The sequence below is a fragment of the Perognathus longimembris genome, chromosome 25, assembly GCF_023159225.1.
Source record: "Perognathus longimembris pacificus isolate PPM17 chromosome 25, ASM2315922v1, whole genome shotgun sequence".
NCBI lineage: Eukaryota > Metazoa > Chordata > Mammalia > Rodentia > Heteromyidae > Perognathus > Perognathus longimembris.
Window position 1 is genome coordinate 17,778,149 of NC_063185.1, and position 21,059 is coordinate 17,799,207.

General features: G+C 47.3%; 1 protein-coding gene across 5 annotated transcripts in view; it reads left to right on the plus strand.

The window, feature by feature from the left end:
• Sgcd (sarcoglycan delta) overlaps window positions 1-21,059 on the plus strand; it is a 464,814-nt gene that overhangs the window by 266,660 nt on the left and 177,095 nt on the right. The window contains exon 1 of one of the 5 annotated variants that reach the window (XM_048334293.1): window positions 16,263-16,527. The exons of 3 other annotated variants lie outside the window; for them this stretch is intronic. In XM_048334293.1, the coding sequence (XP_048190250.1) occupies window positions 16,525-16,527 (3 nt within the window). In that variant the 5' untranslated portion in view covers window positions 16,263-16,524. Of the gene's footprint in view, window positions 1-16,262; window positions 16,528-17,996; window positions 18,325-21,059 lie in introns of those variants that run through there. One more of the 5 variants, XM_048334297.1, reaches the window with a different exon arrangement.

The following is a 21,059-nucleotide window of genomic DNA, read 5'->3' on the forward strand; positions in this document are numbered from 1 at the left end:
TTCAGAGTGGTCCGTTTCCTTTCTAGCTCGTTTCTCCCTTTCTCGTGCTTCTTCTCCACGCACCAATCTGCAGGAAAGGAGTTCTTAGTTATGAGGCAGCATTGGAAGTGGTGGGGGGGGGGAAGGATTGGGGCCCTGGGGTCTTTGGGTGGGGAATCCTGGCTGACTGGTTGTCTTAGAGAACTCCATTCCACAGGGAAGGCTTTGCCACCACACCCTCTATTCTGATGGAGAGCCTTGGGTTGCATTCATCTAGTTTGTTATCTTCTAGCTTCGGTCTAGGGGAAAAATGGATTGCCGTTCATGGAAACCAATCCTTACTATAAAAAAAACAAGTTTCTCAAGTGCCTCGGTAACAATTAGTAGGCCGGTATTTTAATACAAGAACTAATGAGACGAGTCCATGAAATTCCTCGTAAATTGTCCTAGAATACAGCTAGGAAAGATTTCACAGACTGAGGAAGGACAATTCAGTAACAAGGAGAGTTTAGAGGATCTGAATGTACACACACAGACACACAGACACACACACACACACACACACACACGTGTACATTGAATTAGAGAAGCAGAAAGTCAAGGAAGTATTTGGAAAGAAACATTTGAAGAATTAATGGTACATTTGCTAGAGATCAGACATTACCAAGTTCCCAGGGCAAGGCCACCACTTCCTAGTTCTGGGCCCTTTAATAAATTATTTTCTACTTTAAGAATCCTTTCCCTCCTTTGGAAATAAAAAGGGCCAGCTCCTGGTGCCCATCTTGGAATTGCCATAGGTTTAAATTAGACCGTGCATTTTGAAACGCTTTGGCACCACACAGGAAACATTGAAACCAGGAAACGTTGAAAAGTTGCTGCAGATCCAGAGAGGAAGTTTCAGAATTCCAACAGACTGTGTATTTGTTGGCAAGAGACTCGGGCGAAACATTTGCCTGTGTTGTTTATCAGTGTTATCCCAGAAATCCTAGAAGTCCCTGGAAGACATAGTAGATATTAAGTACATCTGTCTTAGTGAATAAATAAGAGCGTACTTCTTGCCAAACCACATGCCGAACGAAGAATGGAGACATCACTGGAATTGGAGATTACTCCATACACAGTTACCCCCATGGTTTGCATATTGGACAAGGGAGGGAAAAATGAGCAACCAGAGGGATGCATGCACGTAGCAGAGGAGGATCCAAATCAAATACTCTCTCGACCCCCACTAGCACTCACTAATCAACGTTGTCCTCCCGTGCTGAAGCCAAAGCAATGCAAACGTTCCCAACCCCCAACAACACTGGACAGGATTAGTGGTGGACACAGGAAGTTTAAGACACGTTTGCTTCCTAAACCAATCAAATGCCAAAGGATGCATTTGCAGGTCTTTCTTCCCACGTAATCCCGCTCCTTCTAATCGTTTTCTCTGTGGAACACGAGGGTGCTAGATGCCTGAAATCTATCTGGTTGCCAGGTTAGGTTGACTGTTCAACCACACACACTGATAGTTGACATTCTAGGGTTTTCATCTTTTAACTAAGAAGTCGGATGAAAGTATCTTATAGTAGAAGTAGAATATTGAGCAGGGAATTCATTTAAATTTAGTTCATTACAAAAACGATACCCTTTTTTTCTGAATAACATATACCATCGCTATTGGCTTAGTGCTTCAAGTGTATGTGTGAGTAGAGAGAGAGAAAGAGAGAGAGAGAGAGAGAGAGAGAGAGAGAGAGAGAGAGAGATTTGTTCATCAGGACAGTGGTCCTTGGAGCTATTTCTGTGAAAACATTTTATCCTGGGGTGTGTCCCTGAGAATTGGCCACTGCTGCTTCACCCCCCCCCCTCTCTGTCTAAAGTTAGCTTGCTAAATGCCGCCATGGCGCTGGCGGACGGCGGCAGGTGCCCTGGGCAAGCTCATGCGTTGGCCGCATTCGTTAGCCAGACAGCTCGTTCCCAGCTAGAACCCTGCATCCCGACCCGAGGAAGAGGACAAGGGGGGAACGCAGTGACGCTTTACTTCCTCTTAGCAGGGAGAGGGGCAAAGGAGGGGGGGAGAGGGAGAGGAAAGGAAAGATAAGAAAAAGGAAAGGATGATAGAGAGGAGAAGACGAGGAAGAGAGAGGGGAAGTGAAAAAGGAAGAGAAGGAGAGGGAGAGAGAGAGAGACAGAGAGAGAGAGGAGGGAAGGAAACGGAAAGGGGTTTTCATCGGGAACTCCCATAGTCGCCGCCCGCACTGTGACAAGGGCAGTGGTCTGTGGGTGCGCGCTGAACCCTCAGATCTCTTGGAGGTACCACCTCTCAAGACTGTTGCTTCAGGGAGTCAGTTGCAAGACCTCAACAATGATCGCAAAGCCCTCTCTAAGACAAAGGTTTGCTTTAAAGGATTAAAAAAAAAAACATAGAAAAAACTTGCATTTTTCTTTCCCTACACCTGTTCCATGATCGTTTTCTCTGAATAAACAAACTGTCAGCCATATTATAGGTGGATCTAATGAGACTGGTCATGGGGAACGGAGGGGACACACCAGAAGAATGGTGGTGTTGGGCACCAGTGGCTCATGCCTGTAACCCTAGCTACTCAGGAGCTTGAGATCTGAGGATCAAGGTTCAAAGCCAGCCCGGGCAAGAAAGTCACGAGTCACCACAAAGCTGGAGGTGGAACTGTGACTCAAATGGTAGAGCACCAGCCTTGAGTCAAAAAGCTAAGAGAAGGCACCTAGGCCCTGGGTTCAAGTGCCAGTATTGGCATGAAAACACACACACACACACACACACACACACACACACACACTCACGAATAATCGGCTTCTTTTTGCTCACTCTGGTCCAGAATTACAAGTCTCAGGATTCCCCTCTTTTTTCCCCCTTCTCTGCCATTGCTTATCCCTGCGGTGTTTCTTGTGGCCTCCTCTCCTCTGTAGAAGAGACGGCAGGACACCAGCTCGCTGCTCCACTCCGTTTTCTTCCAAGTCCGTAGCAGGCGACGCCATTTTGCTCCCAGCACATGGGCAGCTGGCAGGGCAGCTCCCTACGGGTCCATAGAATGTTCTTGCGAGAACTCCTTCATCAGACTCCACTGTGACTTTCTGGGGCATGGGGAGCTGGATGGGGGGGGGGGGTGAAGCTCTTTCCATGTTACCACCAGAGCTAAATTTATTTTTTCTCTGACCTTTGAATGGGTCTAGTGACCTAGAAGGAAAGAAATTTTAGCACCTCTTCTAGCACGGGTGGGGGGGGGAGCCTGAGATATTTTCTATGCAGGACACTTTTAAAAATATAAACTGTAGCCTTGGGAATCTCTTCAGAGTGGGAAAGTTGTCACTGCGGGGAAAATGGCAGATGGCGAGGAGTCACTTGACGGTTATCACGGGATCCCACGTGGGTGAGGAAAATTGATTTAAAAAAAAGTTTTACCCAAGTGTCTGGAGCTACACTCAGTGGCATGAGAGCAGCCGCCGCACGTGTGAGGACGCCCCCCCTCCCCCGCTCCATCCTCGGGGTCACCCGGTACCCTTCCAGGGCAGCCCCACCGTGGCGGTGGCTCCGAACTGGACCTGGGACACGGGGCCCACTGCCCCCCCCCCCCGCCGCTGGCCCCCGCCGGCGGCGTTGGGGGACTGCAGGGCCTGAGGCTGGGGATACTGTCACCAGCCTTCATTAAGAGAAGTGAACAGTGAAAGAAAAGGAAAAGATGAGACAGTGAAAAGGGGAAAGAAGAAAGAAAGGAGGGCAGAGAAAGACAGGAAAGGAGAGGAGGAGGGAGAAAGACAAGGAAGCGGGGGAGGGGGGGAGGGCAGGAAGGAGGGGAAGGATGAGGAGAGAAGGGAAGGGGAGGGGTAGCTCCAGCATTCATCTCCAGGGCACGGGAAGGAGGAAAGAAGACAGCATCGCCTTCCACTGAATTCCAGAGGACACCAAAAAGCCTCAGCAATTAAGATCCAGCACATTTAAAGACCATATTAAAAATAAATTTCATATGGATTTTGTGATTAGCAAAGCCTCCGATTTTTCAGTAACCACAGCGGTTTGCTTGAGGATGTGCGGTACTCTACCACGGGGACTGGGGGCCCCCAGCTCCCAGTCTTGGGGGCTTTGTCACTCTGCCTTCCTGGTGATGAGTTCTGGTTGACATTTGATCTGTGAAAAACCTAGGCAACACAAAATTTGATATACCATCGTATTTCAGAGTTGTAGGGCTTTTGTGAGCCATTTTGCACTTTGATTCAAACTGTGGAAGATTCTATCAATAAATACATAGAACACACACACACACACACACACACATTGTCTTTTACCCTGGATATCAGCATAGCCGTGTATCTCTGCGGGATGCTATCATTAAACATGAGTGTTCTGTTAGTCGGACAATCATATTAGATTCCAATGAATGTTTTCATAGCCCTTTATTATGAGTTTTGTGCAGAGTACTAACCAACAGACATCCCTCTACATAAAACCTACGAGTCACTTCTACATGATTATTAATTCTGTGTGGTCAAGCTTCTTGCTTCTCCACCAATCGTGGAGTCTTAGCCTATAAAGAAATCTCTCCCATTTTAGACATGACCTTCCTCGTCTCCTCTGACCCTGGGCCCCATTACCCAGGAAGCTTTGCAGGACACCTGCATGACTAAAGCAGGCCTCACAAATGAAGGGAAGTGGGTTCATCTTAAAGAATGGCATAGGACTCCTCTCAGAGCAGCGTCACTGTCAGAGAGAGTACAGAGAGAGTACGCTAATATGAATACACTAGTGTTAGGCCACGTGACCAGGAAGGTGTTTAGGAAGTAGACCTCAGTCCTACTCTAAACAGAGAACGTGGAAGGAAAAGGTTGGTTCCCCAAAAGAAAGGGGGATTTCCATCTTTAAAAAAAAAAATAAAACCATAAGAAGTCTTCAGAAAGCAAAGGCTGCTGACAGCCCGCCAGTCACTTGCTCCTCCCAGTTTTACTTTCTGAATTAACACGGAATGGAACTCATGTTCCCATTATCTTGGGGGGGAGGGCATTATCTTGTCGCACGATTATATTCCTCATGGTTTGCCCACTGGCTGGATTACGATGCACATACAAAGACGTCCACTAAACAAATGAATGAGTGGCTCAGGCACCTAATTGTGGCTGACCTAGTTAACGAACACATCCTCCCGTTGGTAGCATAAAGGAAACTGTAAAACATCTGGCTGTGTTTAACTGCCTCCACAGCATGAAGGAAGAAAAGAGACTCAATTAGTTGTAGTATGGTTGGGTGCTGTTAGATACTTAATTGAATAATTACTGGTTTGGGCCAAGGAAAGTTTTCATCCATTACATTCATTACCTATAGCTGGTTGACGTGCACCCTTAAAAAGAAATCTTTTACAAAAGGAAATTCCCTTCTTATAGGCAGAGGAATTGGCGAGGCCTGTCTGTCCACTCTCGAGAGGTTCTGTTGAATGTTTACAATTTAATTATTTATTGACTTTTAATAAAAACACAATACCCAGCAGTTAGATATCTCAAGTACTTCTGAGATGTTTCCACATGGTATGATTAACTGAAATTCTTAACTCTGTTTCCTCTGCTTCAGCAATGATTCGAGGTGATTACATTAGCGTTGTTAGGAAGATGAAAAGGAACACTTCTGATTATGTCTCATAACAAACTCGGCAGGCTTGAGTTCCTCAAATAAATTCCCCAGACAACTCAATATTTAATAGAGACATTTAATTAAACAGAACCACATTCTCAGAGGGTCGTCAGAGAGAGAGAGAGAGATGGTGAGTGCTTTTCTTTGACAATATGGTCTGCTAAGGACTGGGGATTGAAGGCAGAAAGAACCTTATCGCATTTCATCCATGAAAATCATGCTTGGAAACTGAAAACTGAGATTACATCTCCATAAGCCCCTTCTAAGATGAAACTGGAATAAGTTGAAAAATGCATTGAATGAGCCTAAACTGCTGCTGCCCAGCCCAGCTGAGCCCAGCTTGGTAACGTAAACATACTCAGAATCCTTCCATTCGTGTGCAGTTAACAAAAAATCATCTCACACAAAGCCTGTTTCTTAATTGTGTGCTTTATACCTCATCTGATTTGCCGACTACCATACCAAAAGTGAAAAGAAAGAAAAGTGTGTGTGTGTGTTCATGTTTCCATGACTTAGGATGACACCTTTTCAACTCTACTTTCATACACAACTTTTAAAAAAAGACGTGTTTGTGCCTCCATCCCAAGATCAGGTAATACAATGAAGAAAAACGTGTCTGTTCACTCTTCTGGAAGATGCGATGTCCGAAATCAAAGTACGTAGAATAAGATCCCGGCGGCGTAACTCCTTCACATAGATGACTTTCTAGTGTAACACAATAAATACCAGGAAGCCGAAACCTGTGTTGTCAACAGGAGGTGACATCAAGAGGAGGGAGGGCCAGAAAGGGAGAGAGGAAGGACGGGCAGATACAACCACAGTATTCAATGTACTTACATGCAGATGGAACCTGGTGACTTGAGGGGAGGGGTGGGGTTGGGAGAGATGGGGGAGAGGGATGGAAGGGGGGGACATCCATCAAGATGCACTGTAATCATAAACTGCTATGTTGAATTGAAGCCCCTTTGTACAACTACTTAGAAATAATGTCATCCTAGCTACTCAGGAGGCTGAGATCTGAGGATTGTGGTTCAAAGCCAGCCTGGGTGGGAAAGTCCATGAGACTCTTTATTTCCAGTTAACTACCAAAAAGCCAGACGTGGCGCTGTGGCTCAAGTGGTAGAGCACCAGCCTCGAGCAAAAGAAGCTCAGGGACAGGAACAGGGCCCAAGCCGCTGAGTTCAAGCCCATGGCTGACCCAAAAATTGTTCTGAATTCACAAAACAAAATGCTAAGTGTGGGCACCTGGCCAGAGATGTCTTCCTGCGTGATGGCAGGACAGAAGCAAAAAGAAAAGGCAAAAGGAAGCCGTCATGGGTCAGACTGACCCTTTCTAATGGTTCCTATAGCATTCATGGCCACGGCCCTCTGCTGACCAAAGCATCTCTTAGTAAACCCATCTTGTAGTACAGTTTCCATGACAACTAAGTGTCAACATGATTTCATAGTGCATAGGCATTTAACCCCTCCTGCACACACGCACACACACACACACACACATGCACACACACACGCACTCTATTGCTGTTGCTTTGAAGGTTAGAGATGTATAACATTTGCCAAGCGCCAGGCACTGCATTTGAACAACGGGTGGTGGTGACAGTATTGGTGGTTTGTGGGCATACATTGAATCTGGAAACACTTTCGGAGAGACCCAGGGCGTGCAAGAGCCGCGCACACGGGTCTTCAGCACTGCACCGCGTGCTTCCGGATGGCTTTAGACTGTCGGGCCGTGCCAGGACAGTTGTCATGACGGAAGCAAGTCAGGGGCAGTTGCTTCAGCAGAGCCCCCCACCCCCAGCCCCGGGAGCCCCTCCGCCTTGGAGCTCCCTTTGTCTGTGTTTTATAAGTCGTTGTCAGGGACCCGGGGGGGACCAGAGCTCTGAGCGGGTCACATAGCACTGAGAATCCCGCGCTCGCTGGCACGAGGAGTTGCTGTGTTGTTTACCTGTGTCGTTGGGGGCTGCTTTTCTGTTCCCAACACGATCTGAGCATGGAAGAAACATTGCTTTGCCTGCCCAGAAATGAACATTATGAGGGGTGCCCTTCTGGTTTCTGGAACCTGTTCTGAGGTGTTACCCTCAGTGTTGTGTGGCATCTTCACGAATACTGTCATGTTTAGTGTGGGTCCAAAAGAGAACCACGGGGACGCCATTATGCCCGGCAGTTGAGTGGCTTCCAGCCGTGATTTTGTGGGACCCAACATAAAAAGAAATTGCCCCCATTCTTTCCAACAGATGAGTGAAAGATGGGTTTGGACTTTCAACATATCTTTAGCCTTCTCTTCCCCTACCTTTATTTGTTATCTGTGCCAAGAAATCTGTTTTGCGTTTTTATTCTTGATTATAAGAAGTCTACGCCCATGCCAGGTGCTGTCAATCCTAGCTACTCCACAGGCTGAGGTCAGGAAGGTAGTGGTTCAAGACCCACCTGGGTAAAAATGTTTTGAGATTCTCTTCTCAACCAGTAGCAGGGTGTGGAGGTGTATGCCTGTCCTCCTAACGGCAGGAAAAGCTGGGGTCTGGAAGATCACAGTTCCAGTCCAGGCTGGGCAAGAAAGTTGCAGAGTTCTGTGCCAGCAGAAGATTCTGAGTATGGCCTCTCATGCTTGTCCTTCCAGCTACAGTGACAACAGGAAGACTGCAGTTCTGGCGTGGTTCTTAGCCAAAGTGAGACCTTACCTGAAAACAACCAGTCCATAGAGGGAAGAATGGGTCAGGAAGTATAATGATTCCTTAGCATGAACAAAGCGAGTTCAACACCAGTAACACACACACACACACACACACACACACACACGAGACACTGTTCCCTGAGTAAGTCTGTTGGATCTACAGACTACTAGATATAAGGTTAAAAAAATAAAAAGAAGAATAGAATGGGAAAGTGGATTTTGTGTTCAGCTTTACAATTCTCTTTTAAATATGGCTCTTTCAAAATGTAAAGCTCTGTCTTCACAGCTGCCAGACAAAAGCTACAGCCTTTCCCAACCGGAAACTTCAGGCATCAGGAATCCCTAACAAACCATTATTTCCTAAATGGCTGGGAAGTTGGTCAAGAAAATCTCAAGTCAGAGGAGAAAGGGAAGGAAAAGGAGAAGGACGAACATGTTGGAGTCATGAAGGGCGAAGTTAGATGTACAGTAGACCCTCTTACACCTGTGTTGGCTTTTGATGGTTTTCGGTTACCTGAAATAACGTTGTTAAGTGGAAAGTACCAGAAATAACATGTTCATAAACTTCAGATTGCGCGCAGTTCTACGCACTGTCCTCAAGCTCCACGCTGCCCTCCTCTAAGGCAGAGTATGATGAGAACGCGTCTTTTGGTATCTCTGTTGTTAATGTCCTCTTGTGCCCGGGTTATAAATCAGCTTGGCCGGGGCTGGGGATATAGCCTAGTGGCAAGAGTGCCTGCCTCGGATACACGAGGCCCTAGGTTCGATTCCCCAGCACCACATATACAGAAAACGGCCAGAAGCGGCGCTGTGGCTCAAGTGGCAGAGTGCTAGCCTTGAGCGGGAAGAAGCCAGGGACAGTGCTCAGGCCCTGAGTCCAAGGCCCAGGACTGGCCAAAAATAAATAAATAAATAAATCAGCTTGGCCATATGTATGACCGTCTTGGTCCAGCTTCAAATTCAAATCCTCCAGATCTTGGCCTCTCGAGCAGCTAGGAATTGAAAGCACGAGCCAGGGACGAGTAGCAATTACAATTAATTTTTAACACAATGTTAAGTTTTTCAGTACTACATAATCTTTACAAAAACCCCATAATTATGTGTTAGGATTATCTTGAGATAGGGATAAGGAAGAAACTGAGTTTCTGAGGGTTAACGAGTCATATATAGTCCAGTTGAGAAATGAAGATTGAATGGAACTTGGCCTGTCTGATACGGAAGTCTGTCTCCTTAATTGCTATGCTAAGCTGCTTCTCATTCCTATTAATGAGTACGAAATTGAAGCCGAGTGGTGTCATGATTTAATATTTTCTATGAGTAATGGACTAATGTAATTTTAATAGCACTTTGTAATTTAGAAAATGCATTTGCACCCACAGTGTTTCACTTGGGTTTCAATATCTCCTGTGTAGTAGATAAGGATTATCTTTTTCTGGGCGTTATCAAGAGAACAAATTGGTGTTCGGAGAGGTGGAGTGACTTGCTCAAGGTCGCAGAACCGATCTGAGTTAATATAGCAGAACAAAAGAGTTGATTCTAAAGTATCCAGGGCCTTTGGCCTTGCCATTCAACTTGGAGCCTCCGCCTGTATAAACCGGGAGGTTCAAGGAATCTCTCAAATCGTGTAATTCCTTAGAAAGCCGGAATAAAAAGTTCAGCAAAATGAAAGATCAGGAAGCAGGCACTCAAAAGGGATTCGGTGGGGACATGGGGGAAGAGGGGGATGATGGGAAAGGAGAAGAGGGGTAGCACGCAGATGAGAATCCAAAATGAAGAAGAGCCAAGGGAGGGGTGTTGAGAACGTTGAAGGGGATGACATTGATCAAGATATACCATACTCATAAACGGTTTCCTTAGACAGCACCTTCTTTGTACAACTACTTAAAGATAATAGTAAAAAGGGTTAACCTGTGTGCGTGCATTTGCAGTCCATACTCATAGAATGTGTGTGGATTTCCTTCGCTTTCCAGGCCTACCGGGCATCTGGAAACACCCCTAGAATCGGAGCTCGATGGCTTGAATTCTTCCCAACTATGCCCTTAGCCAGACAGGAGCAGAGGCTGATACCTAAAATCCACTGACAATCACAGTCGGCTTTTTTGGCTTGGTGGGGTGAGGGTGGGGGCATGATCAAGAAACGGCCTACGTGGAGCTTGAGGAGCCAGGATTGGCTGGAAAGATCTGTGTTCTGATTGGCTCTGACCACTGAGATGCAGGCAGCAGCATCAGTGTTGCCTCCATCCATCACTGCCTCTCCTCTTCCGGCTACAGTGACTACCAAGGGCTTTAGGATGCAAGGATATTCTCCCTCTCATTTTCCTGGTTTTTGTTTGTCTATTTGCTTTGTGTTTCCTTTTGTGGTACCCGGTAACACATGGTGACTTTCCTGTTTCCGTTCTTGTCTGTTCAGTGGTTATGGCGTTCTTCATGTTTTCAAGGCTGAGAAGCAGAGCCTGTTACTACAGCCTTTAAGTACACTTTATGCAAGCGATATTTCCTCCGCTCTGTTCTCTCGACACGCTATGCTAAGAAAGGAGGAGAGCAGTAAGCTCAGACAGAACCAGTTTGTTGGTTCCACCCACTTCTGCTAATGACAAGATGGTGGGGCTCATGTCAACCCAAGATGATGTAGAAGTTGATCCAAAGAGAAGCCTTGAGTCTACCTCTTGCCCTTGAACCCTACCATCCCAGGAAAGACTTAGGATGTTTCCTTTTAGTTCATTCCAGCAGATATTTAATGATCTGTGGAGTGTAATCTCTTCAGGTTATTATGAGACCATTTTTTTGTCTGCTTCTTAGCATTGTATCTGGAGACATTAAAATTTTGTTTTAATTATTTCACAGCCTTATCTGTTTACATTTAGTTTTTCATTAATGTAATACTTAGAAATCCTAAGAAGGACCTCCTGACTGCTCAAGAGGAGATAAGAAGCCAAAGAGATAATGGGCCCAGCATCTTGGAACAAAGATTATGTTGGAGGAAGTGAATTCAGCATGGGAGGGAAGAAGAGATACAGAATGAGCCAGTCATCTACTAAAACCAAGCCCAAGCTTTGTGCAGCTCCTCTGGTACCTGTATCTTCTCAGCTTTTTTTCCCCTGTTCCTCTCACTCCTTAAATTTCCTCATAGGAGACATGAAAAGATTTGGGTGAAAAAATACACCTTCTCCTTCTAAATCAGAATTAAGTAATAGCCCACCATTTGTAAGTGTCCAAAAATCACAGTTATCAGCTGCAATAGACTAAAAATGGGATCCGAATATTTTTATCACTATGGATAGTAACTGGTGGATGAATAAACGTTTATGAAGTACCTGTTATGTGTCAGACAGTCTAGTGTGGGTTTGCCCAATCATTTTCTTATCACATATCTAGCAGGAACTCATCAAACAATTCTAACTCTTCTAACAAAGAATTTGAGAAGTATACACCTGCATTTTCTGTGTTTCTTTTGGTATGTAATTCCTGGGCTTGGGAGTTGGATGTTTGAAGTCTGACCTTCAGTTTCAAGCTGCATCCATCCTTCCTGGTCCTTCTTGTGCATTTGGAATGCCTGCATACAACTGATGATGGGTTTCGGAACATAGCAAGCTTGAGATTGTCAGAATGAAGTCAAGTGATCGTGTGTGTGCTTTTCAAGCACAGATCTTACTCATTTCTCAATATCATGGAGTCTGATCCATTTCTTTTTTTACTGATCAATAAATTTTATTTCAAATTAAAAAAAAAACACATGATATTGTAAGAGTTTACTTTCAGCCAGCTAGAATAAAATGAGAAATGATGGAGCCGAAAGAAATGTACAAAGCAATCGATCTGTGTTCTGCAGGGAAAAAGAAGGAATGTAGTAGGGCTGTGATTTTTCACACGATTGAAATAATTTTTAAAGGAGCACAATTGTGATGAAATTCGTTACTTGCCATGTCAAGTTAATTACCAATGTTCCAATTCCTTCTCCAAATGTTGACTTAGCTTGAGGGTCCCTTCTTGTTTATTAAGCATATATTTGAGTCTCCCAAACTGAAGATGAAGTAGAAAGTATGTCTGACCAATAGACAGAATCTCCCAATGTGTGGGTCACTCATTTGTCACCAAGCCATCTGTCCTCTGCTAGATTCCTTCCACGAAAGCTATCTCCAGTATCAACCAGATCATTTTGCTGGTGGCCAAGAAAAATTAGCGCTGGGTTTGCTCTGTTTTGAAGAGCCTTGAGGCAGTGCGCCAGTTCCCATGAGATATTAATTGTGAACTCTCAGATGAAAGGAGGCCACCAAGTTATTGTTCTCATCGTCTGCTCTTAGTTAAAGTCGAATTCGACTATTTTTGGCTTGAACACTGTGAATACTTTCCTGTCCTTTGAGTTAAATATTGTGTCATTGTATTTCCTAGAGGGCTTTCCTTTGGCAAGACGCCGGGGTGTGCTTTGTGAATTCTGTCAAGCGTAGTTAGCTCCTGCCCCCCCCCTTTCCACAACCCCTTGATCATTGTACTAAACCAGAACACAGATGGAGCCGTCTCCTTTTCCCATAGGCATCCCGTGAGCCAGATAGATCGACACGAGGGGCACGCGTGTAGCTCAAGCTGGACCTTCCTGGAAATTAGAGGGAGAAAAGGTCTGTGCTTTTTCCCAGGGAGTGGAGAAGGGGGTCTTCCCACCTGGAGAGAACAAGACTGCAGAGGAGGCTAAGGGAAAGCTCAGTGGAGAGAGAGAATCGGCATTATGTCTAATGAGTCTATCCTCAGTCGTGACCTCAGCTCTGCCACTGGGATTTTAGGGTTGCACGATTGAGTTGACTCCCTATCTGTTCCTTTGGCCAATCGGAGTGAGCTCCGTGTGCTGTTACCAATGCAGACGGGCCCTGATGAGCGCAGTACAGGCTTGGGCCGTAACTACTTCTCCCCTCTGTCTGCATGGCCCCGCACCCCTACATCAACCCCTGGTCAGTGGCCAGGGCACCACCATCCCTTTAGTCACAGTACTGAAACCAGCCCATGGCAGGGTAGTTAGTCTTTCTGAAGATCACTTGCTGTCTTTCCTTGCTAGGCCATGGGAAGACACTTACAGTACAGTTTTAGCCCATAGAATGGCACAATAAAGTGTATGAGTGTTGTTGTTTTACTTTTGCAGGGCTGAGGAAATCAAAACCCAAGGAATTTCATACGCTAAATGTTTATGTTTTAGGAGAGTCTGTAACTTGGTGATTCTTAAGTCTGGCTCCTATGAAAATGATCTGAGGGGCATTTTTAAACACTGTTGCCTTTTTCATGCCAGTGCAATCAATGTTTCTGGTGAAAATACCTTGGCCAAGAAATCCAAAAGACTATGATTTCCAATAAACCAGCAAAAAGCCTGAAATGGAGGCGTGGTTCAAGTGGCAGAGTGCCAGCCTTGCTTAAAAGCCAAGCAAGAGCCCAGGGTTGATGATGATGTATCTTCTAATCTCTCTCTCTCTCTCTCTCTCTCTCTCTCTGCCATACCCAAATAAGCCATGTATTCAGACAGCAAGGGTGTCATAGAAGCAGTCTTTAGGATCGTAGTACTATTTTTTCTTATACGTGTGCTTTTAAAATATTTGATCGCCTAAGTCACACAGTCCTCAAAATAAGGATCTGCCGGAGAAACCCCGAGTCCCGCAAACGTAACTCATGAATCCTGGGGGAATTCATTTGACACCTCTGTGCCCCTGGCTCTGAGACCAAGGCTGAGGAGGCCCTGGTCTCCCAGATAGAAACCCAGTTCTTTCAGAGCCTGTAGAGACTTCCTCGGGGGGGGGGGGGGGGGATTTGGTGTGGCTGCCGCTGTTGGAAATTTAGGATGGAGCAGCTGTTAGGAAAAGGACTTGACAGTTGTTGAGATCTGCTTTATTTTTAGAAGGTTGCCGCTGAGCACTTTGGGGGTGAGTGGCACTTTCCCTCACCCTTCCCTCCATCACTGACTGGGCTCCCGCTCCCCGGACCGCCTTCCTTCTCTGCGAATCCCTCTTGAGGAGGAGGCCAGGGTTCTGTTTAGCTGTGAGGCTGGCGGGCCGCTCCAGCTCCTAAAGCTTTAGGACAGTTTCTTGTGTTCAAAATGGGGAAGGCCTCTTTGGGGTACACATAAAGCCATAGAAAAGGCGCCAGTCAGATGGCCTCTTTCCCAGCGCCTACTAGCTCCCAGGGCACCAACTGGCATTATGTTACAGAATCTGGTTTTTATTCTATTTAACAACAAAAAAAAAAAAAGAGAGGAAAAACAATTCTAAACCAAACATGGTGCTAGGAGCCCGTGGAAGCTAGAGATGGTAGAATCATAGTTCCCAGCCGGCTTCGCCATAAACCGAGACCCCACGTTGAAAATAGCCAAGGCACCGGAGGAGTGTCTAAGGAGCCCAACATCTGCGTAGCAAGTGTGAGACCCCGAGTTCAAAACACCCCAGGGCTAAAATTATTGACAGACACTCACTACTCATCTCCCCGAATCCTCAGTGACTCCAAGTCGTTCTAAATTCACAGTCAGGAACAGAAGGTCCCGATGTGAAGTAAGAGGGTGAGGGAACAGGTGTAGAGGAGCCCAGGGCCTCTGACTGAGAGGCTCCCCGCCCCCCCCCCGGGGGTGGGGGGTGATGGCCAGGCTTCCGGGAGCACAGGACACCCTTCCTCACTCCAGCTCCGGCAAGAACTGCACAGGGGACAGGGCCACTCATGGTCTTTCTGGGCTTCTCCCTCTACAGTGCTCAGATTCCACCATTATCACATCATGACCTTGGATGACCTTAGATGAAGGCATGTCCTTCAACACATGCATGCGTGTGCATGTGTGCATGTGCACACACACACACCCCTTCCCAAGGCAAGCCAAGTGCCCTTCCCTCCTCCGTAGCTCACGCCTTTAATCCTAGCTACTCAGGAGACCGGGATTCAGAGGATCACAGTTTGAAGCCCAGGCGGACAAGTCCATGAGGCTCTGTCCCCAGTGAGCTACCAAAACAGCCGGGCTGGAGGCATGGCTCAAGTGGTAGCGAGCCAGCCCTGAGCAAGCAACCCGAGCGAGCGGGAGACCCTGACCCCTCTGGCTGCTAGGCCCAGTGCCATCAAACACAAACAAAACCAAAACACATCCCCCAGGCAAAAACCTTAATTTTTTTCCCCCCCAAAAGCACCCATTACAAATCTAATGCTTACCCTGGGAGCCTACCGAATCCTGATATTTCAGACCATTCTTCAGAAACACCTACTACTTTTAAAATTATTCAGAGCTCTTTGAAAGTGGCTCCTGGTGTGGTGTGAGTTGGGAGGGAAACATGCAAATGCCAAACCAAAAAAAAAACACACACACACACAAAGGAGGATGTTCACAACAAGTACTACTCTTTCTTTCAGCCATCTCTTTGGTGCCATGTCACCTTGACAATTGAGCTTTGGCTCTTTCGATGGGGGAGGCGGGTTTCGGGGTGACAGGACCGGGGCATTACCCTCCCTTGTGTCTTGAGATTTGACTGTCTTGTGGAAAGAAGAAATATCAAAGTTAAACCACAAACCCTGGAGAGGGTAGTGAGCTAGCCGGAATCACAGGTGCGGTGAGGGACTTTCTTTGCTCCTCAGCATAGAAACACAGGTTGCATCACACATGTAAAATGCCCGGAAGATAAGGACAGTATTTTCACTTGCAACTCTGCAGTCTGCACACGCTAAAAATATTATTTATCCCCTCCAGCAAGTGCAAATTTTGAGCCAAGCCCTAGGAAAGCAGCAGGTAGAAAGATGGAAATGCACAATACCCACCTCCCTCCCACCTGTAATTGGTTTGTTATCAAGCCCGGAGATGCAGTCTAGGGGGGCTGAACAGGAATCAGCTGTGGGGGAGCGGCCTTAAAAGGAGTGGGGAGGGAGGTGGGAGAAATGACTTATTGCCAACATCTGGTACCTCCGGGTGGAAAGTTCTAGTTTCCTGGATTTCACACACCACACGTGTTTCTCATTGCTAGCTGGAGACAGCCCAGTAGCGAGGAGCCGCCGGCCTGACAAAGCAGGATTGAACTCCAGGCCGAGTACGGTTTCAAAGCAGGCAGAGAGAAGAAGGGAATGCCGCTCGGGAAAGACTCCAGGCCTGGGCAGGGACTTGGCTTGAGTTCTGCAGTTGGAAAATCTGACTAGGGGCTCCTGACACGGGCAGGGCCTGCTCACACCCAGGCGGCCTGCTCACAACCGCCCAGAGGACTTCAGCGCTCCGGGGTGAATTTCCACAGAGAAACAGACAGGAATGGTAGGAACCTCACCCCCTTCTCCCTAGGCACTTTGCACATTTCCAAACTTTGTTCACTTCCTCAACCTCCTCTCATAACTGGCGTGTGTGTGTGTGTGTGTGTGTGTGTGTTTGCATGTCGTGGTTGTATTTGTGCCTCAAGCTCCCAGCCTACCCCCTTCCCGCTTGTGTGATGTGTTTTTATTTTATGTTACTTTTTTCAGTGGGGCAGAAGGTACTGGGGAACGTTAATGCGGGGTTGCTTACAGGGTTGGGGAAAGGGAAGTTTGGGGAATCTTTTTCTGGTCACCCCCGCCCCCAGCCATCTTTCCCTTGCTGTAGAAAAGTGGGGTCCCAGGGCAGGGAAGACAATCTGAGACAATCGGTCCATACACTTTCCCTCACGGGGAGTTTGAGGATGGGGTGTGCCCAGCAGAAAACGGGGTGTGTGTGTGAGATGTGTGTTTTTTGGAGGGAATCAGGCTTTGAAATTTCTATTTTGGAAGATACTTGCATTGGAGGAGGAGGAGGAGGAAGAAGAGGAGGAAGGGGGGAGAGACAGAGCGAGAGCAAGAGAGAGCTCGCTCGCTCAGAGTTTGTGAGTGGGAGTTCCTGGCAAGCTTTACTTTCCTGTAGGATTTTTTGACTTTCATTATATGAGCTGTGGCTGTCGGTGGTAATATGGTTTGAAATATATGCTGAATTGTAATTGTGTTTGTGTCATTGTTGTTAGTGATTCTCGGTGGAAGGAGGCGCCTGTAGTTTTCACTTTAAAAAAAAAAACACTTTTTCTATTTTAGAAAAGAAAATAAAACTGTGACAGAAAACACGCGTTTATTTTCCAAAGTTATTGTTAAAAGCGGGAGATGTAACGGCTTGGACGTTATTGTATTGATCGGTTGGTTTTATTTTATACCTACCTGGAAAAGCAGATATTAACTAATTTGCAGCAGGTTTTTCTTTTCCCCCTTTCTTGTTACGGTTTTATTTGGGTTCTCTCTCCCCCACTTGGGGGTGGGGATGGTAATATTGCAGTGTAGGCTTGTTTTGTATGTTTTTCCTCATAGGAAGACTGTATTATTTTCTGTGTTTGGCTTTTAATGGGCATGTAATACATTGGCATTACATTTTGGGGGCTGGTTCAGCGCAGATAAATTCCATGACTGGTTTATGAGCAGCTGAATGGCTGGTACAAGAGGGGGGAGTGTTTTTCAAAGGGGGGGGGGCTTGGTCATCCGCCTGCCAGGGAGAGGAATGAAGGAATGAATAGCCGGGGTGGTTCTCTGTGAAGACACGTGTGATTTCAAGTTCCCTTTCCGACACCATCAGCTCCTGGGAGCTTGTGGAGTTTGGGAAGTGGCGACGCCCACACTCGCCTTGTACACGAGTGGGCAGAGGGTCGTTTTGTTGATAAGGAGGCCGGACGGTCAGCCAGCGAGTTGGTCTTCGCTTCTGCAGCTTCCTACCTGGGGGGGGGGGGGGGCCTTTGGGGTTTCTTGGTCTAGGGATAGCTCAGGAATGTGTTCTGTATGAACCTTGGCTTTGGGTGGGGCTGGTTAGCGAACCAAAGTTAGAAGTCTGAATGGACTGTGACTTTTTTTTTTTTTCCCCAAATGCCACTGCAGATTCCGAGCTGACTGAAACCCTAGCCAAGCCCACAGCCAGGGAGGTGGAAGGCTTCGGGGAGAGAGTGTCATAGCCTCTAAATTTAGTGCGTGTCAGGCACTCGGGTAGAGGCGTAAAATAGCAACCCCGGGTTTCCAGATCGTGAGGAGCAGTGCGGGAAACTTGGAAGAAACTCTGGAGTGCCTTGGCAAAGTAAAGAAGGGAAAACTCCATGTGCAAGGAGAAATGGAAAAGAAGCAGAAGCGGGGAGCGGGGAGGAATGCAGGGCAGAGGCGGAGGCAGCAAGGACTCCAGAGGAGCGGCCATACCAGGAGCTGGGTGGGGAGGAGACCTGGGTGGGGTGTGTGTGTGTGTGAGAGAGAGAGACCTTTGCCTGCTGGTGAGAAACAGCAGAACCCACGGGGTGGGGCTGAAGGAGAGGCAGATCTCAGCCCCCCTCGCAGTGGAAGACCCTAAGGGCAGCCTGCCAGGCCCGGCCTTCTGGAACTAATCAGAAAGCACATTTTGTAAGAAGAGCGTAGCCACGGAGGGCTCAGATTTCCCAAGCAGGGAGGGAGCAGGCTCTGAAGGCCTTGTTTTTAACCCTTAGGTGTCCCGTGTGCAGGGGAGGCCCTGGAGTGTGGAGTGGAAGGGCCAACAAGGAGCAGAGGGAGGGCCTGCCTTGTGGGGCGGCTTGGCTCCAGGCCCCGACTAGCTGTCGGCACTGCTGACAGGAAACTGCTGAAGGAGAATCAGGGCTGTGTACAGGCTTGCTTCTGAGGACAAACTTTTATTTTCTGTTAAACTTTCGTTTTCAAAATGAAAATCCACATTGCTGGTTGTCCTAGGGAAACAGGACTGACAGATTAGATAGATAGATAGATAGATAGATAGATAGATAGATAGATAGATACATACATACATACATACATACATACATACGTATGTACATACATACATAAATACATACAGACAGACAGACACAGATAGATGAGCGATGGATGAATGGATATAGTTAGATAGGTATAAATAAAGGTAAACATATAGCTGGATATATAGGTAAAGGTGGGTGTCTGTGTAGATAATCGTAGATAGGTAGATGTATGGGTCACATTGAGCGGAATTGTCCAGGTTCATTTCTTACACGGTCTGAATTCCTTCCCCGCTGCTGTGCTTTCCCCTTTACTGCTGTGCAGAAAGGTGACTGTCTTTATCGTCGTTCCCAATGCCTGCTATCCAGTAGGGCGACCTGCTTGCTATAAAGGAAGCCCTGGAAGCCCGCCCCTGCCCCTCCTGCGGGCCTGGGGGGGGCGGGGCTCTTGGGGCGGAGGGACTGGGAGTCACCACGGATCACCCTGTGAATAAATCCCGTGAGATTGCTTCGCTCTGACCTCCCTGCTGGTGGCCGGGGTAATGGAGTTTGGGGTGTGTGGCTGGCGGGGATGCGAGGCCTTTTCTTCTTCTTTTTCAGCCGAGAAAGTGAAGGCTCCTCTTAAAGCAAGCCTCGCTCTCTGATAAAAGCCCTGGACTGCCAGGGCTCCAGGTCGCCCAGCTCGGGCAGACCACACATCTCGCCCCAGGGAAGATCGGACAGGATCAGACTCCTAGAAGCCGAGTTGACCTTCCCCCGCCCCCCCCCCCCCCGCCCCGGGGCCTCCAACGGCCTGGCCAATGCTGCCAAGGGAGGGACTGAGGGGGAGAGCAATCAGGCTGGACTCCCTTCTCCCGCATCCTCCAGAAGATTGTGCTGTACTAACTGATCAACCTGGTGGCTTTCTCGCTTCTTCTTGCTTGCTGCTTTCCTTCTTTTGTGACGTTAGGGTTCTGCTTCTTGGTATGGTGGTGATTCTTGCTGCTGGAAACCTGAAGCCAAATATACAATGACACGGAATAAGATGAGCCATGTGCTAGCCATGTGAAGCATTACACTGTTTCTGAGGGTGTTTTTGTAGCCATTTTTTTGTTAATGATACTGTAAACGTTTGTGGGTTTCAGGGAGCTATCAAAGATGGCGTATTCCCTGGGAGAAAAATGTCTATGTTTAAAATAGGAGGCTCCTCTGAGACAGACATGTGACGGATGGACGGAAGGACATGAGATGGATGAACAGACGTGTGACAGACGGACGGATGGATGGATTCCCAGCCCGAACTTGCATTCTTCATTTGACTGAATGGCCAAAACTCTTGGGTCCATCATTTGAATAAAGGGGAGTGTCATGACTGGTACAAAAATTAAAATAAAATAGTACGGACCCTGACTGAATTACAATCATTCACTTCTTCGATAACTTGACTTAAAGTTTATATCCATGTGGAAAAAGTCTAGCTAGAAACCATCTCAAGCTTATGATCTTAGTTAGTGATGATGCACTCTTCTGGGCAATTATTCACATCGGTCTGGATGAATTTTAACACAAGCATTGAGAGAACAGGGTCAAGTGAGGAGCTCACGCTTGTAATCCCGGCTCCTTAGGAGGTACAGCTAGGAGGATCACGGTTTGGGACTAGCCTGGGCAAAACGTTACCGAGATCCGATCTTCACAAACAGCCCGGGCATGGTGGCATATGCCTATAATCCCAGCGACTCAGCAGGCTAAGGTGGAGGAGAATGGCAGTCCAAGACAGGCCTGGGTGGTGGAGACGGGGAGGTGGCAGCTCAAGCTGAAATAAAGAGTTGAAAGACTCCATCTCTGCCAGTGGCTGGGAGCAGAAGCACCTGCCGATCAGCCTCAGCGACACGAGGAAGCAGCACGGGGTCCGTGCCAGCCCAGAGCTTTGCCTTGCCAATAACTGGAGGGTCACAAGGACGGGTGGCGTGGCCCAAGTGGTAGAGCAGCTGCCTAGCAAGTGCCAGGCCTTGAATTAAACCCCCTACTCCCCACAAAGCCTAAGCATTTTTTTTTTTTTGGCCAGTCCTGGGCCTTGAACTCAGGGCCTGAGCACTGT